The following is a 21,809-nucleotide window of genomic DNA, read 5'->3' as shown; positions in this document are numbered from 1 at the left end:
CGACTTCTGTGAGGGAGGGGTGATGGCGGCGTCATACCTTCGGCTTGCTCTAATGCTTGTAGTCGTCGCTACGTGGTCTACAGATACGGATGTAATTTTTATTATTTTCGTACTGTCATGGCATGATAAATAGATCAGAAGTTTTTTTGTAAAAAGAACTCACGTGAAATGTGTTTCTACCGACGTGAAGACGTGTTTCATTGACACTGAAAAATGTTTTCATCCCGGTAAAAAAAAATGTTCCCATCAACGTAGCAGGAAAACGTGTCCCTTGGTTGGAAACGAAAATATATGTTCGCGTGAACGAGCACCATCGGATGCTCCAGAGGAAATTAAACTGTTAGCTAGCGCTTTGCTAAAAAAAACTGTTATTAGCTAGCGCTAATTCAGCTATCTGCAGTTTGTAGACAGCGGCAGGAGGTTTTATGAATCTGCTATGATCAAATCCACTCCGCTGGTTTTAGCTAGGGTTACGGCCACCGGTGCTTCCAGGGTCTGGAGACGGCGCGCGCATGGCCGGAGACGACGCGTCGACGGGGGCGGAGGTGGACGCGGGGGGCTTCGAGTTCGCCTTCGACAACGAGGCCTTCTCCGACAGGGTCCTGCGTATAAGATCGTCGGCAGCCACGACGCGCCCGCCTCCGGCTCCGGCGCCAGCCGCAAGCGCCGCCGCGAGGACGCCCAAGGTGCGTACGGGCACAGTACCATTAGCCAACTATCCGTGATTAGGATGTGGGTTGATATATTTTATACAAGATCCTTTTTAGTTTTAGATTTCTAGGTGCTGGCTGCTGGGTTACTCTAAAATGCATTCCGTTTTCTCTGACGTGTTTTTTCCAGAAGAACAGTTAACAGACTAGTGGTATGTCTTTGCCCATACGTCCAGTCCAATTGCAGCAGTCGTGTTCAAACTACATCATACCATTATACAAGTTGAGAATAGCCGCTGCACAACTAAACAGATTCCGAATAATTTGTGTGTGATAGGTCCGTATATTGCTGTGGAGGTGCATACATACGGGTCGTGTGTCTGTAACTCTGTATGCATATGGTCCGTGTGGCGTGTAAGTAGGTCTGATCCAGGTAGCACAATGCATGCTTCAGCCTGAGATTGATTAAAGGAACAAGGTGACCAGTTATTTTACACCTTCCACAAGAAACATGTGTTGGTTGATGTCTAATGTCGAATCTGCTAATAATTGTATCTTTAAATGAAAAACCAAAAGGTCCAGAATAAAATGGCAAGAGCAAATTATTATCAACAAATGCGTCGTTGACCCCTGAATGTACATACTTGGAAGTTGGAACATGAAGTGATTGTTTCATGATTATATGAGCAGGTGTGATCCTTCATATATTTAGTGTAACAGAAAATTTTCTCTAGTAATTCTGTTATGTGCCTTCCACCGTTCTACCCCCTAGTTTTGCATGTTTCTCTGTGTTTATCTGCTTTGTGTTTTTTTCGCAGGCGATGATGGAAAAGATATTGAATCCTCTTGTACTCTTATGGCACTGATGGGTACACCAGTTTTACGAATCAATACCATGCACATTAGCTCGGCGATTCTTGCTGCACAAAGTCCTTTTATTCTCAAGGTAATTCTGATGACCTGAAATGCATTTGTTCAACAATCAGTGAAATTAGCTTTCTGATAAGCTGCGCGTGATTCTCAGCTTTTCTCAAATGGCATGAAAGAGTCTGAACAGAGACATGCAACAGTTACAATTGCTGATTCAGGTACAGTGTTCACTGTAGTCCGACAATCTTCATCTTATAACTGACGGTTCCAGTTTCCTATTGTTATCATATTGTTGATTTATTTATTTATTGAATTAAAAATATGATTACCTCTTGTAGAATTTAAAAGATGATTGCTTATGTTAGAGAGAGGGCTGTTTTGGAGTTCCTTGCCACATTTTTTAATTTTGATGATAAATTTGTTACTCTCATTTCCCCCACAGAACTTATCTCTGAAATGGATATTTTGTATTCTTTTACGCATTATTGTAGTTTCTTCCAACTAATTACATAACCATCTATGCATACAAAATAGCTATCCCTTTTCTTTTGTACTTCTTTATTTAACTGTTGCCAGTTTGAGATTTATTGAACCGTTTCATTAGTCCTTATGCCTCTTTGATTTCATTTCTTACTTAGAACAGAGGAAAGGCCTTCATTGAGCTTTTACGCTTTATGTATAGTGGAAAGTTGACACCAACAACCGAGCCCACTCTTCTGGTTAATATTTTGATGGCTGCTGATAAATTTGAGGTTGTATCTTGCATGAAGCTCTGCGGTCAGCGGCTCATAGACCAGCCTATGACACCAGAATCGGCAGTGAGGTGCCTAGATCTCTCACGTTCCATCTCAATGGCATCTGCCATCAAAGAGGAAGCCAAGAAATTCCTTGCTGAAAGGTACAAGGAATTCCTGTCAACAGAGTAAGTGATCCCCATTTGGTTTTCAGATATACAGTATCTTTTATCCTTTTTGAGGAAACATGTGGACGTTGTTGTGACAAAATCATTATCTCAAGGCATTGCATTGCATGGTTTAATCTCATTTCAGGTTCCAAGATGAACTGATGAGGATCCCTCTCGCTGGGATTCTCGCCATCTTATCAAGGAATCGCCTCGGGATGGAATCTGAAGGATCCATCTACGATTTCCTGTTCAGGTGGGCCTGTTTGCAGTACCCAAACTCAGAAGAGAGACACAAGATCTTGAGTTCGCAGTTACTTCCTCTGGGGCACAAATTTGCCCTATAGACGAAATCAAATCACAGAATGAACTGTCCGTGAAACTATTTCACGCGGCTGACCCGTGGCGCCTAGCTCTCAGGCGCTGCACTAGTGCAACGCCTGGGAGCTAGGCGCTATACTGTATAGTGTGGCGCCTAGCTCTCAGGCGCTGCACACTGACTTAGTAATTTTCTGATCACACGGGTGCGACGCTGGCCGTGTAGCGCCTATCTGTGAGGCGTTGCACAGTGTAGTGTGGCGCCTTCGTGTCCGGCGTCACACAAAAAGGTCAGCCGCGTGAAATAGTTTCACGGATAGTTCATTCTGTGATTTGATTTCGTCTATAGATCAAATTTGTCAAATTTGCCTTCCTCTGGTGCCACGAGCTCTCAGCATGACCGATGCCGTTCTAATTGATCACCCGTCTTGCATAATCAACTTTACCATAAAGCGCGAGAAGTGCTTGGGGCTCTTCCTGTCAGGAGTTCTGCGTTCGCAGCCGTTCCGTTGCGCGGGGCGTGGCTTCCTCCTCCTGGCAGACCGCAGGATGGCAGAGCAAGTACCATTTTTTGGCATCTCGGTAAAGATGCTAGAAGAAGACAAGGAGGCAGTAAGTGGGGCAATAGATTATATCATCGGGCTTAAGACCAGACCGTCGCTCAAGTTCTCCATCAAGCACTGTCGCGCCACCGCCAGCAATATTAGGCGACGCGTTGGATGCAGGCTTCCTTGGTCGAAGTTCATTGCTGACGACAGCTACTTCATCGGCGGCAAAGTCCATCTGCGGGTTCAGGTGAAGATAACGCCGCAGCCATAGTGATACGTTCATTAGCCATAAGCTTGCTCAAGTCCCTCTTTGTTTTTGTGAAACACGAGGAAACCTGGACGTATTTTGCTAGCATTTGTTCTCTCTCTGGTAACTGGATTCTAGCATGCAAAACATCTAAGAATTTGTTGCTAGAGGTTTCACCATCTCACGTACTACCAGATGCTAAACTTTGACGTGTGCGCATGTGTTTTGCTATGCAGTGATATATTCTAGTGATTGGAATTCTTAGCCAATATTATGATGATGATTATCTCCGAGCATTTTTGTACTATTTTCCTAGCGGTTGATACGTTTTCTTTTAACAAATATGTGCACTCGCATAATACGAAATTGGCAAGTGTGCTCACAAGTCTGTTGCTTTGATAATTAGGAATTTCAGTGTAGACGAACTTTATCTACTATCCAACGTAGATGAATATCTAGTTCCTTTTCCTGAATGCTCTTATTGTGAGTAAGTAGATTGCCAATTAATCACAAGTGAAGCAAAACTTTAATTAAAGGTCACCTTCACTTAGGTGTTTTGCTTTTGCATTATGTAGGGAAAATCCGCAATGTAAGAGTAAGACATATGAAGTATAAGACTTGCAAAGGGCCTGTTCACAGTACCCAAATTCAGAAGAGAGACACAAGATGTTGAGTTCGCAGTTACTTCCACGAGCGCTCGATGGCCGATGGCGTTCTAGTCGATCATCCGTCTCGTGTAATCTGCTTCACTATAAAGCCTGACAAGTGCTCGGGGCTCTTCCAACGGCGGTGTTAGGCGAGGCGTTGGATGCATGATTCCTTGGTCAAAGTTCATTGCTGGCAAGAAGAGACACTTCATCCATGACAAATTCCACGTAAAGATAACGCCGCCACCATCATGATGTTCACAAATTCCACTTGCTATTAAACCACAACTGGAAGTCACCTTCGAGTGCCATGTCTTTTTGGTGTAATTTTCAGTTGCTGTGACCTGTTCACTTGTTACTACTATTTTCTGTACATGTCTGAATCTGTTACTTGCAAGATGATTTTGATGTTTATACACCCTTGCCTTGAATGAAGAATATTGCTCCAGCATGTTGATCTTAAGCAGTACTGTACCATCGAGTAGCAAAACAAGCAGCAGCTTGAGCTTTCAGGCGCAGGGTTTCTGTTGAAAGATAGTAGTACAATAGTAGCATGGATGAAAGCTGGAATCTTAGCAGCATGTTGATTCACCAGAGGCAGACCATTCTTGGAATCAATCACAAGAAAGAAAAAGGAGAATCTGCTGCTTATGCTTACTACTAGTACAAAATGGACTCAGGTGATGAGGGCTAGAAAGCAAGAATAATAATAATAGTGTAAATAAAAGGAGAAGGGAAAGGCATAAATAAACAAAAAAAAAGGGACTGTCTATTTGACATTCGGCTGTTTTTCAATTCGACAACAATCAAAAATACAGACAAATAAAAAGTTGACACCTGTATGTCCCAAAACCCTCCACCGTCTACTGTATTTTTCCCTATTTATGAGGAAACGGGGCGGGTAAACCCTGACCCGCTTGGAACCATTGGAACTAAACCTGGACCGTAAACCTCCCTGGACCACAACTACCAGCCGTCCATCAACTTGCGACCCAAGCACCAGGCAAAAAACTTGGATAGTTACAGGAATGACACTGCAAGCACACAACTCTTTACACTAAAAACTTCCTATGAATTGAAGTGCAGCAGAACAATAATTACAGTGTAAAACCCATAGCAATTACATGGAAAATCACATTGCTTGTTAAAATGCACAAGTAAATTGGTAACAAACTACAATCTAATTGCCACTGAATTACAGTGGAAACTGTCCTGTAATTTTTAACACATTTATTTATACTAGAACTTGTCAACTTACACTGAAACTACCTATGAAATAAACTGCAGTACAACAATAATTACAGTGTAAATCCCGTAGCAATTACAGTAATTCGCACTGTTAAGTGCACAGGGTAAAAATACAAACGAATTACAATGTAAATAGCCAATGAATTACAGTGGAAAATGTCCTAGAAATTGTAACACATTTCTATACACTAGCAGAACTTTTCGACTTATACTGTAACTCATTGGCAGATGGGGAAATCCCCTAGAGATTACAGAAATTACAGTGCAAATCCCCTATAAATACAACAATAATTACAATGTACATTGAAAAGAGAGAAGCCTTTGGACTATACATATGTTTGCTGTACTAATACTCACAATTCTTTTCCAAAAATGCAGATGGGGAGCATGACAAGGGCAATAACAGAAGACGAACCACTGTCAATGTCACAGGAAGATCTCATCCTAAATGTAAGTACCAATAAATGTTAAAAACTTGGAAGAGAATGCTGAGTACATCAAAAACAAATTCTGACACACAAACACTGCAGGAATCATTTTCTTTTACTGCGCTCCTACAATCAGACATTATATACAAGGTAAGAAAAATATTCTTACAATAACAGTATTACTTTTACAGCTTATTGGAAAAGAGATGGGTTTCATTCATTGTGATAATACAGCAAGAACTATATTTAATGAGCATGTTTCTTACAGGTACATTCAACAAATGGAGGTGAATCGAGAAACAGAACACATAACAGCAACAGCACATCAGTCCATTCGATAGTAAGTGACAAAAATTTGGATACACTACCATGATCTGACAAAAATAAGAGAGCTACTTACAACTTCAGTACTACTTACAACATTACAGGAAAAATAGAATGAGCTAGAGGTAATCAAACTTACAGCAAAAGCATAATGGCAGCCACCAAACGTCACAGATCTTTTTGAAGCAACTTTAGTAGAATCCTTGAATTTTTTAATACTGCACAGCAACCACTCATAAACAAACTGGGACAGATCCAACTTGCAAACAGATCAACAATCGTTGAAGATGTGTAGGTACTTTGGACTAGGACTGAGACTAGAGTTTGGACATAGAAAGGAGGAGAAAGCAACAATCATGAAGCATATGAAAATGTCATCGTCAGGCAACTCGACTTCGGAAGATTTAAGCTTCTTGGTGAAGAAAGAGACTGGAGGAATACTTGACAGATTGAAATGAGAGAGGACAAAATCACGTCCTGACTCAGGATCACAAAGGAGTGGCTCACCATCTACTGGGAGATCAAGGATATTGTGAATATCATATTTGGTGATTGGAATGAACTTCTTTTTCAACTGGAATTCAGAAGAAGGGACATCAAACCTACTGGCAAGCCACTTAACTAGCCTGAGAGGAACCTCAGTCCTCACAAAATTAAGAAGACACCCCATGCCACAAGTTTCGATGACATTCTTATACCTAGGACACATACCATCTACTACTCCAGAGAATTTTTTTTCCAGAGTATCTGGTCAAGGTAGAACAAGTAGGGTAATCGGTAGAACTTTTCTGCCTCTACAACAAACAAAAAGAAACATATATCAAAATACTAAAACCAATAAAACAAAAAATAAGATCCTAAAGAACACTACTACATCACTCAAGAAATATTAACAGAAAATAATAATATTAACAAACTAAAAATCGTATGAGAGCATGGCAAAAGAAGGAGGACTAACCACATTTCTTCTACCAGCAAAAGACAACTTCCTCTTCAATGATTTTACTTTCTGAAAAAACATAAAAACGAAAGTCACCTCAACAAGAGAAAATAACCAACAACATCAAATAGCAAGAACAAGAAAAAGAAAGCAGATAACCAACTTGATTAACATAGAACTTGAAAAGAGCTTTGTCAAAGGCTCCTTCATCGGCCAGAAAGTTTCTGAAAAAAAGAAAAGGACAACAAAGCCAAGATAAATAAACTGATTACATAAACTCAAAAAGAAAATATAACTAGAAGAAAATAAGAGAAAAATAATTACCGAAGACATTGGATATGATCCATCTTCCGCAAAGTCATTAGGCATGAATGGTTCACGAATAGAATCTGCACTCTCAAAAGATGACACTAACGGAACGTCCTGGTGAGAGACTTTCCGAAGCTTTCCCATAAATCTAAACCTGAAAATTACAGAGCTAAAAGCATGAACATTACACTACAAAATAGACGCAACAAATACATTATAAATACATAAACTAAGCAAGACGATTACAGTATAAAACTAGGGGTACACTGAGAGCCATAAATTCAGGAATTACATAACTGAATAAAGAAAAATACACTGTAAAAATTGTGGGGGGGGGGGGGAGGGGGTGGAAACCTTGGGAATTCTTGGGGAAATTACAATGTAAACAGGGCACAGTTGAGAAATAGAAGCAAAAAAAAAATCAGGAATTACATAACTGAAACATTAAAACTACACTAAAAATAAGTGGTAAATTACACTGAAACTCGGGGCCATATTAGACAGTAATTCTTGCACATACACTGAAATATGGAAGTATTACACTGTAAATGGAGGGTAAACTACAATTATTCTATAACAAATTACATAGTAAATTACAAGAGTATTTGGGCTAAATTACTAAGTAAACTACAGTGATTCTAGTGCATAATACACTGTAAATCTGGGCATATAAACTGCAAATTACATGAGTAGTTGGGCTAAATTACTGTGTAAATGCTAGGACAAATTACACAGTGATTCCATGGCATAATACACTGAAAATCTGCATACACACTGAAAAATCTTGCATAACTCAGGATATACACTGTAATCAGGATTTACACTGGAATTAGGGGGGAAATTACACAGTACTGCTAGGACAATTTACACTGTAATTGAATGATAAATTAGAAAGTAATTCTGGGAGGAAAGTTACATTGTAATTCTGGGAGTATTTGAAAGTATTACACTGTAAATTACATTGTACTACTAGGACAAATTACACAGTAATTACAAACATGGGAGAAGTGTAAAAAGCATGAGAATTACACTGTAATATGAGAGAATTACACTGTAAAATGGGAGAGTTACACTGACATCACTAGGATTGCAAAAGCATGTTAATTACACTGTAATATGAGAGAATTACACTGTAAAATGAGATAATTACACTGTAAAAGCAGGGGCAGTGAGGTTCTGTAAACATTTCGGATTTGCTATTTTACAGTCGAGTGAATTACAATTCGCTGGCCGTTCGATCTTGCGCGCGATTCGTGCTGAGAGCTGGGTTTTGCTGGGCGGTTTCTACTTGTCGGGCGCGGTTTTCATTTTGGGTCGGCCCGTTACCGCCCGGACGCTGTCTTTTCCCTTTTATTCTTCTGACGATGAATTGGCATTTTGCTTTCTCATTTCCTTAGGCGTCACTGTTTGAAATGGGCAAGGCAGAGAGAGAGTGAGCGCTACAGCAGCGGAGAGGAAGAGGCGATTTTGATCGTATTCCATTGCGATTCCAAGCTGCACCTCTCCTCGAGCTTGAGTTCCGCTCCGGTGATTCACCTCCCCCCCCCCCCCCCCCCCCCCCCGCGTTCAATTTCATGTTTCTGTGCCCCTTCGAGATTCCCCCGGATGTAACGCAGGCGGTCAATTCGTTGGTTCCCATTGATTGCTTCAGATGTAGCGGTGGATCCCCTTGACCCTTTTGATATTTTACTGCTGTGATTTTGATATCATCCCACTACAGTGGTTGTTGATTGATCCCCGTGGGCATCTAATAGTTCGCTAGATCCCCCATGATCATTTAATTTTTGGCTGGCCCATTTGATGTAGATGTATGTGAAGTTTGCTCAGTCTCCCGATTGATTTAGATGTCTCATGATCTCTTTTGTGGATGTAGGTGTTAGATCCTACTTGCTCTGAATTTTTCTGTTTCAGTTTTGTACTGAGTTACTTTAAGGTTCCAATGTATGTGATTCGTGGTACTTTAGTTGCTTACAGTGTATTGGTTCTGTATTTTCAGTTTGGTGCTATGTAACTAGTGTTGTTCACTGTATTTGCAGTATGACTTCATTTCTGCATCAATATTTGCTAGCTATCTTGTGCAGGGTAGGTAGGTAGTATTTTCACTGCATTTGTAGTATCTTTTTTCTTCAGTGCATTTGCAATATATGTCGGGTACAGTTCTGTTTTGTGCAGTTCCATCCTCGTAGAAATGATGGTCAAGCCTTTTTGACCGTTAGCTTAGTACCATGTTTATTTCTGTCATTCTCCTGGTAGCGAGTTCAGAAATTTGCAGTATCTTTTAAAATTGTATTACCCCAATGAGTTCCATAATTTTTCATCAGTGCAATTTCCATAATCAAGCAGGTTAAGTTCCATAGTATTCAGTTGTTTCTCTTATTTCTTTTTATGCATAATTTTGCTTTTCCTTTTGTTTTCTAGCTCATCCAGTAAGTGTTGTTGACCTTTGTGTATCATGTTTATGTAATCTGTCTGAAACCTCAGATTCTTTGGATTAATGTTTTTGTGCCCAATGACTCCGCGGAAGATGATTCGTATCATATGTCGCCGGTAGTTATTTTTGTCTAGCTTTTCTTTTCTTTTTCAGTTCTCTCTTTCAGTTTATTTAAAATTACACTAGGATCTTTAGTGCAATTACGGTGCACATTGCAGAGTAATCCTAGTGTTGTTACAGTGTAATTTTCATGGTAATTACAGTTCAATATTCAGTGTAATTAAAGACAGATTCTGAGTGTACATTACGATGAAATTATAGTGTATTTTCATTGTAACTGAAGTTTCTTTTCCACACTGTAGCTCTTAGTGGTTTTTTTCTAGTTCGTCTACGTTAACCTTTTGTTAGGGGTTTGTCTATGGTTGGCCTGCAAGCATTGCAGAACCTTTTCTTTGGGGTTTGTCTTCTTTGTTGGGGTTGGTCTTTGTTGCGTATTATTTCATCCATTTTTAGCACCATTTTAGAACTTTATCTTATTTTTAGTGTGTTGGCAATAAAAATACTGAAATTTCAGTGGTTGTTAATGTTTGACGTTTTGTGGAAGAAATCTGACCGTGCACAGGTTTTTGTACTTGGTCAGTGTCATTAGTCAGTGCACTAGTTTTTTTAGTGCAATTACAGTTTAGTAAGTCAGTGCAATCTTCATTGTAGTTTACTAAGCAGTGTAATTACAGAAAATGCATCTGTGGTTACACTGAATTTCAGTGTTCTTTTGGATAGTAGTTACACTGAATTTACTGTGCATTTGTACTGTAATTACGCTGAATTTTATAGTGTTGTTACAGCGTAATTTACATGCTAGTTTACGCTGGATTTTACAGTATAATTTCAGTGTGATTCACTGTAATTACACTGAATTTTTTAGTGTTGTTACAGTGTAATTTACATGGTAATTACGGTAGAATTTCAGTGCAAAATTTAATTGGTGTTTTTAGCTCCTGTAATTTTTTCACTGAAACAATGGAAACTGAATTTCACAAGATCGCACTGTAAACTGAATATTCTAGTGTAATTTGTAATTTTAGCTACTGTAATTTCAATATTGTAGGTGCAGGTGTTTTTTGGTCCAAGAACCGGTTCCAGTGAAACCAATGCGTTATGGGATTTGGTTTATTCTCTGTCAAGGTTTTAGACTTCACATCAGTTGTAGATTTGATTTAAAGATGTGTGTAAATTTAATCTCCTTTGCAATATATGTTCTCTTATTCTAACATTCTCTTATAATACTCATGTTTGTTTCCTTTGCAGGCGGACGATACTAACTGAAGAAGACATGTTTCCAGGAGTAGCTCATCTGCGTTGCCGTGATCCGAGTAGTTGTTTCCTGTCTATGTTTAACAGTGATGTGTTCTTCAATTAGTGGGTGTTTATGTTGTTAGGAAGATGGAGGTGCATGTCAGTTGAAATTTCTAGTGACATTTACAGTAGAATTACTTGTGAAATTAAACTGTAAATCAATGTAATTCAACTGCAATACTACGGTATTTACACCGTAAAAATGTTACTGGAACTCAACTGTAGTATTTATGGTGTAATTGTACTGTAAATCTACTGCAATCATACCGTAAAAATCTGTATTTACATTGAAGTTCTACTGTAAAATACACTTTGATTATAGTAGAATTACACTGAAAACTCTGTATTTTGCACTGAAGTTCTATCGTAAAATACAATTGTATTTAGACTGTAGTTCCACTGACATTTACAGTAGAATTACTTGTAATTACACTGTAATTCAACTGCAACACTACTGTATTTACACTGTAAATCTACTGTAAAATCTCACTGGAACATGTAGTATTTACAGTGTAATTCTACTATAAATTACAATGTAAATCTACTGCAATTACACTGTAAAGCTCACTGTCATTTGCACTGTTATTCTACTGTATTTTTACAAGAAATAGCCTAAAAATAGATGGTTCTACTGTTATTTGATCATTGTTGAATTACTGTTGTTTGTAAGCAATGCCTGAACTTTGTATTTAAAACTACTGTTGCTGCTGTCAAACTACTGGTGTTTGACATTATACTGAAATTTCCTCTGATCTAGTGCTGAATTCCTGAATTTCTGTTTTATGTTCTGTCTACTTTCTTTCAGACGATTTCACACACTGTTGATGTTCGTGTGTACTGTGTTTTCCAGACTCAGCCCATATTAGAACAAGTTCATATGAGAAGAATACTGGAACGGTAATGCACGGCAGTTTTTTTTTTTTTTTGGTGAACGCAAAAGAGGTCGTGAGGAGGAATTTTCGAACATATGTCCCCTGAGGTTCATCTAGCAGTTTTTCTTCCATGTGAGTGTCTCTGAACTTGGTGATTTTGACCTCCTGCTTGCTTCTTCCTTGGTGATTAGATCGATTGACACGAGATCCCTCCTTCCCGCATGTTTCTGTTTTATTTAGCTTATTATAATTCCCTCGCAAGTTCAGGTGCTACGAGATCCCTCCAGTGTAATCGGGCCGGCTTTGGTGGATGGACAAACCCGTTATTATTTTAGTGCGGCTGGTAGGCTGGTAGCAAATTTTGACATGGACATACAGGTGACAGGGACAGACAACCGTTAGGTTCCTATTGGCTTAAAAATCTGACTGAAAACGAATTGATTTCAGTCGACTGTCAATTAGACAGTCCCAACATATTACACAGTAGTTACACTGAAATTCTGGGGGGTAAGAACAACTGTAATTTTGAGCTACAATACAGAGGGATCCACTTGCATAACTAACTAAAAATCATAGGAATCAGTCAATCAGGAAGCACCACATGCTGAAATCACTAGGATTGCAAAAGTAAATTCACTGAAATTACACTGTGATTTACAGTGTAAGTACACTGATATTAAAGTGCAAGTAACAAAGTAAGTACACTGATATTAGACTGTAAATACACTGATATTACAGTGTAGTTACAAAAGTTAGTACACTGATATAACAGTGCAAGTTACAAGGTAAGTACACTGATATTAGACTATAAAATACACTTATAATACAGTGAAAGGAAACTAAAATTCGACTGGAAATTTCAGTGGAAACCACGCACACCTGAGCTACCAGGGGAAAATCATGAGCAGCCACCTACAACTACAAAAACTACATCGCATAATCACGCAAAAAAAAGCCAGATCACCTCCAACTATCATCTAACGGAAAAGGAACTGGCAGAAAAATACGGGAAAATCGACCGCTGCAACAACCAGTACGCTTACCTCCAGCCAGTACAAATAGAAAAGCATGACACTGTAATATTGGGAGTATTACACTGTAAATGTAGGGGAAACTACAGTTCGGTTCTGCAACATACACTGAAATTCTGAGATACACTACAAGTCTGGGGGTAAAAACACACAGTAATTAAGGACAGTATAACCGCACTTAATCCCTGCCCTCACAGCGGTTTGCATTTTCGTTCGTCTGATTTGGCGATCTGAGTGTTCTGGTCGTTGGATCTCTGTCTAATGCGATACTGGGCCTACTGTCCTGTGGGCAGCTGCTCCACAGGCTGAAACGGCGCACTGTGGTAAACTGGGCTGCCAGCCCATCTAAGCAAGCGAGGACAGCCCATTTGGTCCGATGTGTGTCGCTGGATAATCTGACCCCACCCCACCCCTCCCGACCCTGCCTCCTCTTGAGCCTCTCCGCCTTCCTTGCAGACAACAAACTTTTTTTTTTTAAAAAAGGAGGATGACCTCCGGCCTCTGCATCTGGGAGATGCATACGGCCACTTTATTAATTATTCTCGAGGACCTTACAAAGTATTACAAACAATATTCCTGAATCCACCATCTTGGCAACATATGCCGCTACTCTTATCCATATGATGAAGGGATGCTAGTTGGGCCACTACCCAAACCACTCACCTAAACCTAACATCAAAAGCCGGAAGCCCCAGCCGAGCCACATACCGGGTCTGGGGCACAATCCGGTCAGACACACTCTTGTGTCGTCGCAGCCATCTTCCACAGGTCCGTCTTCAGAATATATTGAGTCTTCTACCTTGTGTAGGCCACTCCGCCATCGACGTCACCATGACGCCAGACAGCTACCTCCTCCTGCGCGAGCCCATCTCCGCGCATCGGGCGGCGCGCCTCCACAGCGCCATGCCGCCGATCTTCGCCGCCATTAACAATGCCACGCCTCCGACAATGCTCACCCGCTCCATTGCCGGACGGGCACGACCGAGCAGCACAACCTCCCCCACCTATCACTGGTCCCTCTGGCCGGTAAGGAGCTCCTGGAACGATGCCCCAAGAGGTGCGACGCACGCCGCCATCATCGTCCGATCCTAGGGGATCAAGGGTTTCCCCCGAGCATCCTTGCGTAGTGGAGTGAGCAGGAACGCCTCAGCGACGCCTTCAAGAAGGAAGCGGCGCCCGTAGGCGTCGCCGTCGCCCGCCCCAGCTCAAGAGCCGGCAGCAAAGTCTTCACCTGGCGCTGCACCTCCGACCACCAACCCGAGCCAGACCACCACCACAGACACACGGCCGGCGGCCGCCGGCCCCACGCGCCCAACGTCCGCCGCAACCACATTCAGAACTGGACGCCGGGGCCCAGGTCTTCATCGCTGCCGCCGGTCCTCGCCGGATAGAGCCGCCGGCCCCATGCGCCTGACGGTCATCACGGCCTCCTCTCAGAACAGGACGCCGGGGCCCGATCTGCTTCGCACCACCCCTGGAGCCCAACTAGTCGACTGCCGCCGGAGCACTACAGCCCACGCGCCGCCGAGAAGCTGGCTCCCGCCTGACCCATCTCCTCTGCCGCAGCACCAAGCAAGAGCCCGTCCGACGGCGGCCCTCTTCAGATCCAGCAGGGGCCTGCCCTGGTGCGGTGCGCCGGTGACCCGCGCGGCCACCGCATGGCCCAGGCCGCAGCCATCCCTGCCTCACTGCCCGCGCCGCACAGCAGAGGAGCTCCGCCATCGCTCCCAACTCGCCAGATCCGCACCCTCCTCCGAGCCGCCAGATCCGCAGCCTCGCCGGCACAGCCAAGCTGCGCCGCCCTACGCGCGCCTCCCCGCGCTCGAACGCGGCCGCCCCAGCCCGTGCGCGCACCGGCGCGGGAGCAACGCCCTGGATCCCGCCGAGATGGGCAGCCCGCGCTACTAGAGCTCAGACGGGAGGAGGGAGTGCCCCGCCGCCACCGAGCCGCGCGGGCTTTGCCCGGCGACGTCTGCCGGCGGCGGCGAGGGGAAGCTGACCGGTGGATCTGCGCTGGCGGCGGCTAGGTTTTCGCCCCCCTGGCCGCCCGCGGGAGCGACCCGAGGAGCCGAAACCTTGCAGACGACAATGGGGATGGCCGGATGGGACACGGTGGCGCGTCAGCTTCCTAGGCTCGCCGCAGCCTTCCGGCCCTGGGACGCCATTGGGCATGCCGCTGCCCTCCAGTGGAGCGCCGGATCGCCACCACCTCCTTCCCCGCCCGACCCGGACCGACGGCCCCGCCACGACCCCAAGCCCTCGGAAGACAACGGGGTCCCCAAGCCCAGTAAGGTCGACGACCCCCCGCGCTCGCACGCTATGGTTCCGACGGGGAGGAGGAGGACGGCCGCCGGACGAGGCGATCTAGGGCTTCTGACGACGAGAAGGAGGACGACCGCCGGCGGAAGTGTCCTAAGGCATCTGACGATGGGAGGGATGACCGTCGCGACAAGCGCAACCGCGACCGGCGGCGCTGCCGCCCGAGCCCCAGCTCGGAGTCGCGAAAGGTTCACCGGCCAGCATGAACACCTCGGCCGCTCAGCGTGTTGGATTCACGCGATAAGGCGGGCGCCTCCACTCCCATGCGGCCGCCGTCTCGTGATTACTCTTCTGCAGCTCATATCTTTCCGCACTGGATTCGATCTCTGCGGGTATGCTGTACTTTTAAATCTTTCATGGCTAAGTTTCTGAATATGTATTTCAGCCGTGAACGATTTCAGTATTCATCTTTGATCTATGTGTTGTGCTTGTGCACTGGACGTGTTATTCGTCTTTTCTGGTGCTTTTCTGTACCATTTAATTTGCTGCGTTGGTGGACAAACGAGGTTACTGGAAGAAGGGGTGCCTGGGAGGTTGCCACCTCCAGCAATGTAGAGGAGGAGGGGTGTTGCTGTCCGCCACATCATCTGGCTTGTCCCAAAAATTGTTGAACTTCTGCTCTTGAGGAGACAAAATGGATGCAGCAACCGGTGTGGAGATCGGAGTGATGTACTGAAGCCTCCCGTTCCACATGTTCAGTACTTGCACCTCAACGTCACTTTTGAGTAGGTTAGGTTGATCCCTAATCTCTGTTTCAATTTATTCCGTGGTCAATATTCTCAGGCTCCTTTTAAATTAGAGCTTTATGCTTTGTTTCGGTGCCGCCACACTAGCCCCAGCTCGGAGTCAGGATTCTCTTCTTTTGCCTAGCTTAGCTCATTGATCTGATTGCTCCATTTTCTGTTTATTTGCAGGTACTACTCGACCTTGGGAACATGTTGTGATGCTTGCAGAGAGATCAAGAAGGGCGCTGGTTCCGACCCTGACGTCCAGGTCACCATCTGGTAATTGGTAGTTTTGATTAGTAGATGTATTTCACTGTGTCATCTGTTTTGGAGTTGCCTTGCAAAATTTTAGATCGTACATCCAAAGAATACATCCTGCGGGCCTGCCTCATTGTTCTATGACAAATCGGTTATGTAGTCAGTGTTTCTTCACAAGGTTAATACAGGATTTGCATCTCATGACTATATAGTTTGTAAATCGATTATCTTGTCAGCATTTCTTAGCTTGCTGCTCATTGCAGGTGTGCTTGCTGCCACTGGTTATGACCGAACTGATGTATAGTTTATTGAAAACCTTCCTTCGTTGCATATCGGCTCTTTGTGATAAGAAATTATGCTTGCAATAACCGATCAGATGGAATGGTTACTGAAGTTTGCAACATTTGATCTTTATTGCTGAGGATATAAGGAGCCAAGTGAGTGCCTTCTACTGTGTCCTTTGGATTACTTGATAGTACACCCAACTTTGAGTTTGCAACTATTGTAGGCTGATGAGATTTAACCTTTTTCATCTTATATATGTACTTTCAGGGCAGTATGAGTATATGCTAATTAATTCACCTGTTTTTCTTTAGGGCTAGGGCTAAATAACTCCACCGCCTTGCAATTTGTATTTTCAATGAATACTTACTGCTTCAGCTTTCATTTTTCACCTTTTTTTTTTCTTAATTTGTTCTTACTTCCAAACGTTTCAACAGTTTTTTGTGAAGGAGCTATATAGCAGCATGAGAGGATTGCAACTATATTCATGTATAATTAATGCAAACTTCCAATTGCAGATTTTTATTGTCCACAAGTAAGGTATCATTGATTACTTATATGTTGCCCCTTTGGTTTTAGGAAAGGTAAAGCATAATTTCTAGAAATGATGTTCAATATTCTTGACCAAATAGTAATGCTAATTTAGAATGTGTGTAATTTTCCATTGTACGCATAATAAATTGTTAACTTCTGTGGAACAAGAGGATGAATATGGGCCACACTTTGGTCTTTGTTTCATAACATTCCCTTTGGTTAGTAAATACCTGTCCACAGGAATATGGCAAGTTTTTGTTTCATTGCATTCCACCCTTGGCTGGCAACAAATTAGAATTTTTATGATGTCTTTGGCCCTTTCTAAATGAAACATGTCATTTAACTATGGTCTCTGAGGAAGTACAATATAAATTAATTCTCTAGACTTCTATGATTTATTATTGGAACAAATAGTGTCATCACATTAGCCTCTGTGGTTATGTTAGTGTAGATTGTTACGTTGCTAAGCAGACACACAAACACATTCTCTCTCCCTCCCTCTCTCTCTCACTCTCTCTCTTGGACTCCACAAAGTTTAGAGCATGCCTACTATCATGTCACTTCAATAATTTGAGGAAAGCATAGAAGCCATTGTATCTTCTTAGATCAAATATATGGTGAATGCTCACAACACAAATGTATTGTAGCAATCCACATGATTTTTCACATTTACTAAATATTTCATCAATTAGTCAGGGATATATTGCACCGGTTGCATTAAAAATGCACTAAGCATACGAGTGTCAGTGCGACTTCATTAAAGCATATGCTGAGATTGGTAATTGCTATCCAGATATATCACTGATTAAATAATGTTCTTTCGTCCATTTCCATTGTTTATTTTCATTTTGTGTGCTCAACTATATAAATTATCTATTTCCTAAAATGTGCTACAGTAATGCATAGGAACTATTACATCATGCTACTTATCACCTACATTCTTGTGTTGTGCAGAAAGCTTTCTCTAATTGCCTTGCTCGCAAAAAAGGGGAAATTTGATTATTTAATCATGTTGTGCCATGAGATTTCTTTCCCTTTTTAGTGGTGCCAAATGAAGATCCTTTTATACGCAATACTTCTATGCATGCCTTCAGCACGCCTGGATGTATGTACAGCTGCATTCCTTAAGTGAACGATGGCATCAAGAGTGGTGTACTGTAATCTAAGAAGGATATTTTGGTTTTTGTACACTATTACAACTTGTTCTTTCTGATGAATTTCATCTCAAGATTTAGCTTCTTCCCAGGCAACAAGGCTTCTCAGTTTTACTTGGTTTGGTTCTTTTGCTCTGTCTGGTTAATCTATCTGCCTCGAAAAATCATCCTGAAGTTCAAAACACACATTTGAATCAAAGTATGGAGGTTATGAAAGAAAGATCAGTTCAGATCTCTTTGTGAAAAGCATTATCCGCAACAACATTTTAGTAAACAATTAGGATGCTATGTCATTATTATTATCTTAGCATGATTAGTTGAAATATTATTTGGCACACCCTTCTGCTTTAGATTTGTGCTCACATTTGATTCTAACATTTATTTATTTATTCCCTTCATATATTTAAATTCCTATAATTCTATCGTCATAACGGACGGGTGCGGCAACGCGCGCCATCGATGATCTAGTAGAAGCATGAAATTCAGACAAGGAGGGAACAGACCAGCCACCTACAACTATCATCTAACGCAAGGGAACAGACACCACAGGCTAGCAGAAAAATTGACAGGGAAGTCAACCGCTGCAACTACCAGTACGCCTACCTCCACCATCTACCAGACCTAGAACCTGCAACTACAAGCTCCTAGATAACACAGGCGAGCAGAATGGAGAGGGGAAATTGGGCAGACTACGAAGGGCGGACTAGAACAACACGGCAGCACCTACCACGGATCCATGAACGACAACAAACAGATGATCCACGAATCCACGACGACGAAACTCACCTAGATCTGGAACTACAAGACCACAACACCAGCAAAAATACACGGGGGGACGCGAGAGACAAGGGGAACCAACCTCGGCAGCCGGCGGACGAAGAGAAAAGGGAGGAGAAATCAAAATCGAACGGTGGAATAGCTCGGAATCACCATGAATCGCCTCTTCGCCGCCGCTCGAGCTCTCTCCCTCGGCCTTATCCAAACAGAATGACCCAAATGAAAGGGGAAACGACACCCGCTCCAAAATTCGAACAGGACAAAATCCAACAGTGCCGGGTCGGGGGCGGTTACGGGTTGAGACAAAGAAAAACTGAACCCGGCAAAAAAGGCCAACCAGAGTAAACAGGGCGCCAGCACGAAGAAAAAAAGAAAACCAGCGCGAATCTCCGCGCGAGAACGGATGGATGCAAATTTGAATGATGACGAATTGAAAAACACTTGACTGTTAAATAGCAAATCCGAAAAAAAATAAAAAAAAGAGGAGCACGCCCAGTGGGACTCGAACCCACAATCGCCTGATTAGAAGTCAGACGCCTTATCCATTAGGCCATGGGCGCTGCTGTGCACAGTAAATAAAACCGACGTTAAAATCAGACACTCGGACAGCGACCAGTACAACAGGTTCACAATTGCCGGTCAAGAAAACATCTACACCTTGAGCTGTTTCCTTTTGACAACAATCAAGCTAAGCCCACAAGTTCACAGCATGGAATGGAATGCCAAAAATCGGTAAACATCAAAGGTTAGGTGTTTGCCGGTGTTCTTCGGTGGCTCCGGCGCCAGCTCCATCTTCGTGCCATGACCAACCAGTAGTTTGACAAGGAGATCAAACAAATATCATCAAACTTGTTGGCGCTACAGAGTACAGACCATCACATGAGCGTCCCCAATTCCACATGCCAAGGCCGTCGGTTACATGGAGCTTACTGCAAGTTCATAAGGAGATCTTGCGGCAATTGCCATCACTACGACCGGCAATGTGAGTATGTATCTGACCATATAGCAAGGCAATGGAATTCCATGTCCATTGGTGTTTTGATGGTGAAGAAAGGCAGATGCTCAGCGCTGTCCATGATGATCAGAAGAGGCCGGCTGCAGACCAGACCATGGGGATGGACATCATCAAGTATGTATGCATCCTCTCGACAGCAACGGATCTCTCCTGCCGGCCGGCCGGCCGGGGATCAGGACGCCGGATTGGCGCTGGTCAGGAAAGACAGCCTCCTCCGCGCGACCTTGGACCTGTAGCACCAGGCGTCGAACGCCTCCGACAGGTCCGGGAACGCGGCGTGCTTCGACTGAAGCCACTCCGACAGCACCTCGGCCTGGGCGTTCGACGGCAGCGTCGTCACGATCGAGGTGATCGCCGACTCCAGCCCCTGCCACACCTCGCCGTCCAGGCCGACCTTTGCTGCTGCTGCTGCTGATGCTGATGCAGCTTCGGCTTCAGTGTCTCCATCACCGTTATTACCGTCACCGTCGTCGTTGCCGCGGTCAGCTTCGTCCACCAGATGCCTCGTTGCCCCGGCGAAGCCGATCCAGACGCTCACGGCGTGGCGCCGCTTCTCCGCTGGGAGGACGACGTTGCCGAACGCGACGGCCTCCAGCACCTTTGCGGATATCTCCACGACCTTCAGCCTGGTCTTCAGACATTCAGGCCCCGGGTGGCACTCCGCCGCCGCCGCCGCCTCCACGGCTGCGACGACGGCGGACGACGCTTCCACCCAGTAGGCTGCGAGGAATTTCATCATCTCCAGCTTGCCCAGGACCTGGCAGACCCAGGCGATGTCGGAGACGAAGGAGTGCAGATCCTGCTGAAGCTCGCCGGAGCAAGGGGCCTCCGTCTGTTTCGTCAGTGCGGAGCCCGTGAAATCGCTGAACCTGTTCAGTAGGCCCGTGACGCATCCCTTCACCTGAGACTTGACGGCGTCGCTGCCGGCGCCGAAGGTGAGCAGCGGCGCGTCGTCGTCCTCGGTGAGCATGTACTCCAGCTGCTCCTGGGCGGCGGACTTGAGCTCCCGCGAGGCGGCCGTCGCGTGGCGGAACGCGGAGAGGAAGATGGCGGTGGCGGGGCCCGGATCGGCGGGGCGGAGGCGCGCGAGGACGCGGGCGCGGTGGGCGCCGAGGCGCGGGGCGGCGGCGAGGATCTCCTCCTCGTCGGCCTCGTCCCAGGGGGCGGACTCGAGGTAGTCGGCGCAGGCGGCGGCGGTGCGGGCGCAGGCGAGGTGCGCGGCGGCGTCGAGCAGGGCGAGCGCGCCGCGGACGCCGAAGCGGGAGACGGGGTCGGCGGCGTAGAGGAGGCGGAGCGCGGTGACGTGGGAGCTGAGGTCGGCGTCGCGGCAGTGGACCTCGACGCAGTAGCGCGAGTCGAGGATCTGGCACGTCGGCCAGGCGTCGGAGAGGCGGTCGGCGAAGTAGGCGCTCCCGGCGGCGAGCACGCCGGAGTGGCAGTAGAGCCACTCGTCCCGGCCCGAGTCCGGCGTCCGCAGCCGCACCACCACGTCGCTCGTCGCCCTGTCGCCGATCTTGGGCCGCGCCGCCGCCGTCATCGTGCCTCCTGGTGGATTTGGGAACCGGAGACTGGTCCTAGTGGCCACAGAGAACAACACTCTCACTCACTTTGTAACTGAAGAAAAG

At 44.6% G+C, this 21,809-nt stretch overlaps 1 protein-coding gene, 1 long non-coding RNA gene, 1 other non-coding gene and 1 pseudogene across 21 annotated transcripts; 2 read left to right on the top strand and 2 right to left on the bottom strand.

The window, feature by feature from the left end:
- Positions 1-512: 512 nt before the first annotated feature.
- On the top strand, positions 513-2,768 carry LOC109743588 (BTB/POZ domain-containing protein At2g46260-like; annotated as a pseudogene).
- Positions 2,769-5,396: 2,628 nt separating this feature from the next.
- On the bottom strand, positions 5,397-21,721 carry LOC109743577 (BTB/POZ domain-containing protein At3g05675). Of its 7 annotated transcripts, none has more exons than XM_040390816.3 (6): positions 19,252-21,721; positions 7,446-7,584; positions 7,285-7,345; positions 7,140-7,190; positions 6,321-6,975; positions 5,397-5,983 (listed from the first exon to the last, which is right to left on the bottom strand). In XM_040390816.3, the coding sequence occupies exon 1, from the start codon at positions 21,719-21,721 to the stop codon at positions 20,357-20,359; it is 1,365 nt and encodes a 454-aa protein (XP_040246750.1). In that variant the 3' UTR covers positions 5,397-5,983; positions 6,321-6,975; positions 7,140-7,190; positions 7,285-7,345; positions 7,446-7,584; positions 19,252-20,356. The 7 variants fall into 7 exon arrangements, with proteins under 7 accessions (XP_040246750.1, XP_073354226.1, XP_040246749.1 ...); XM_073498125.1 differs by having other exon boundaries at positions 5,397-5,975; XM_040390815.3 differs by having other exon boundaries at positions 5,397-5,873.
- Positions 7,591-18,488, top strand: LOC120965284 (uncharacterized). 13 transcript variants are annotated; one of them, XR_012183093.1, is made up of 6 exons: positions 7,591-8,957; positions 11,170-16,168; positions 16,354-16,443; positions 16,686-16,859; positions 17,142-17,244; positions 18,193-18,488. It is a non-coding gene; the product is annotated as an uncharacterized lncRNA (long non-coding RNA). The 13 variants fall into 13 exon arrangements; XR_012183089.1 differs by having other exon boundaries at positions 17,142-18,488; XR_012183092.1 differs by having other exon boundaries at positions 11,170-16,443; positions 17,223-17,288.
- Positions 19,657-19,729, bottom strand: TRNAR-UCU (transfer RNA arginine (anticodon UCU)). The gene has a single exon. It is a non-coding gene; the product is annotated as a tRNA-Arg (tRNA).
- Positions 21,722-21,809: the final 88 nt, after the last annotated feature.

Source organism: Aegilops tauschii, chromosome 5, assembly GCF_002575655.3.
Source record: "Aegilops tauschii subsp. strangulata cultivar AL8/78 chromosome 5, Aet v6.0, whole genome shotgun sequence".
Taxonomy (NCBI): domain Eukaryota; kingdom Viridiplantae; phylum Streptophyta; class Magnoliopsida; order Poales; family Poaceae; genus Aegilops; species Aegilops tauschii.
This window is presented reverse-complemented; position numbering and strand designations above follow the sequence as displayed.

Bases quoted from the DNA above. Each gene is read 5' to 3' on its own strand.
- LOC109743577 (XM_040390814.3), bottom strand. From the start codon at position 21,721: ATGACGGCGGCGGCGCGGCCCAAGATCGGCGACAGGGCGACGAGCGAC.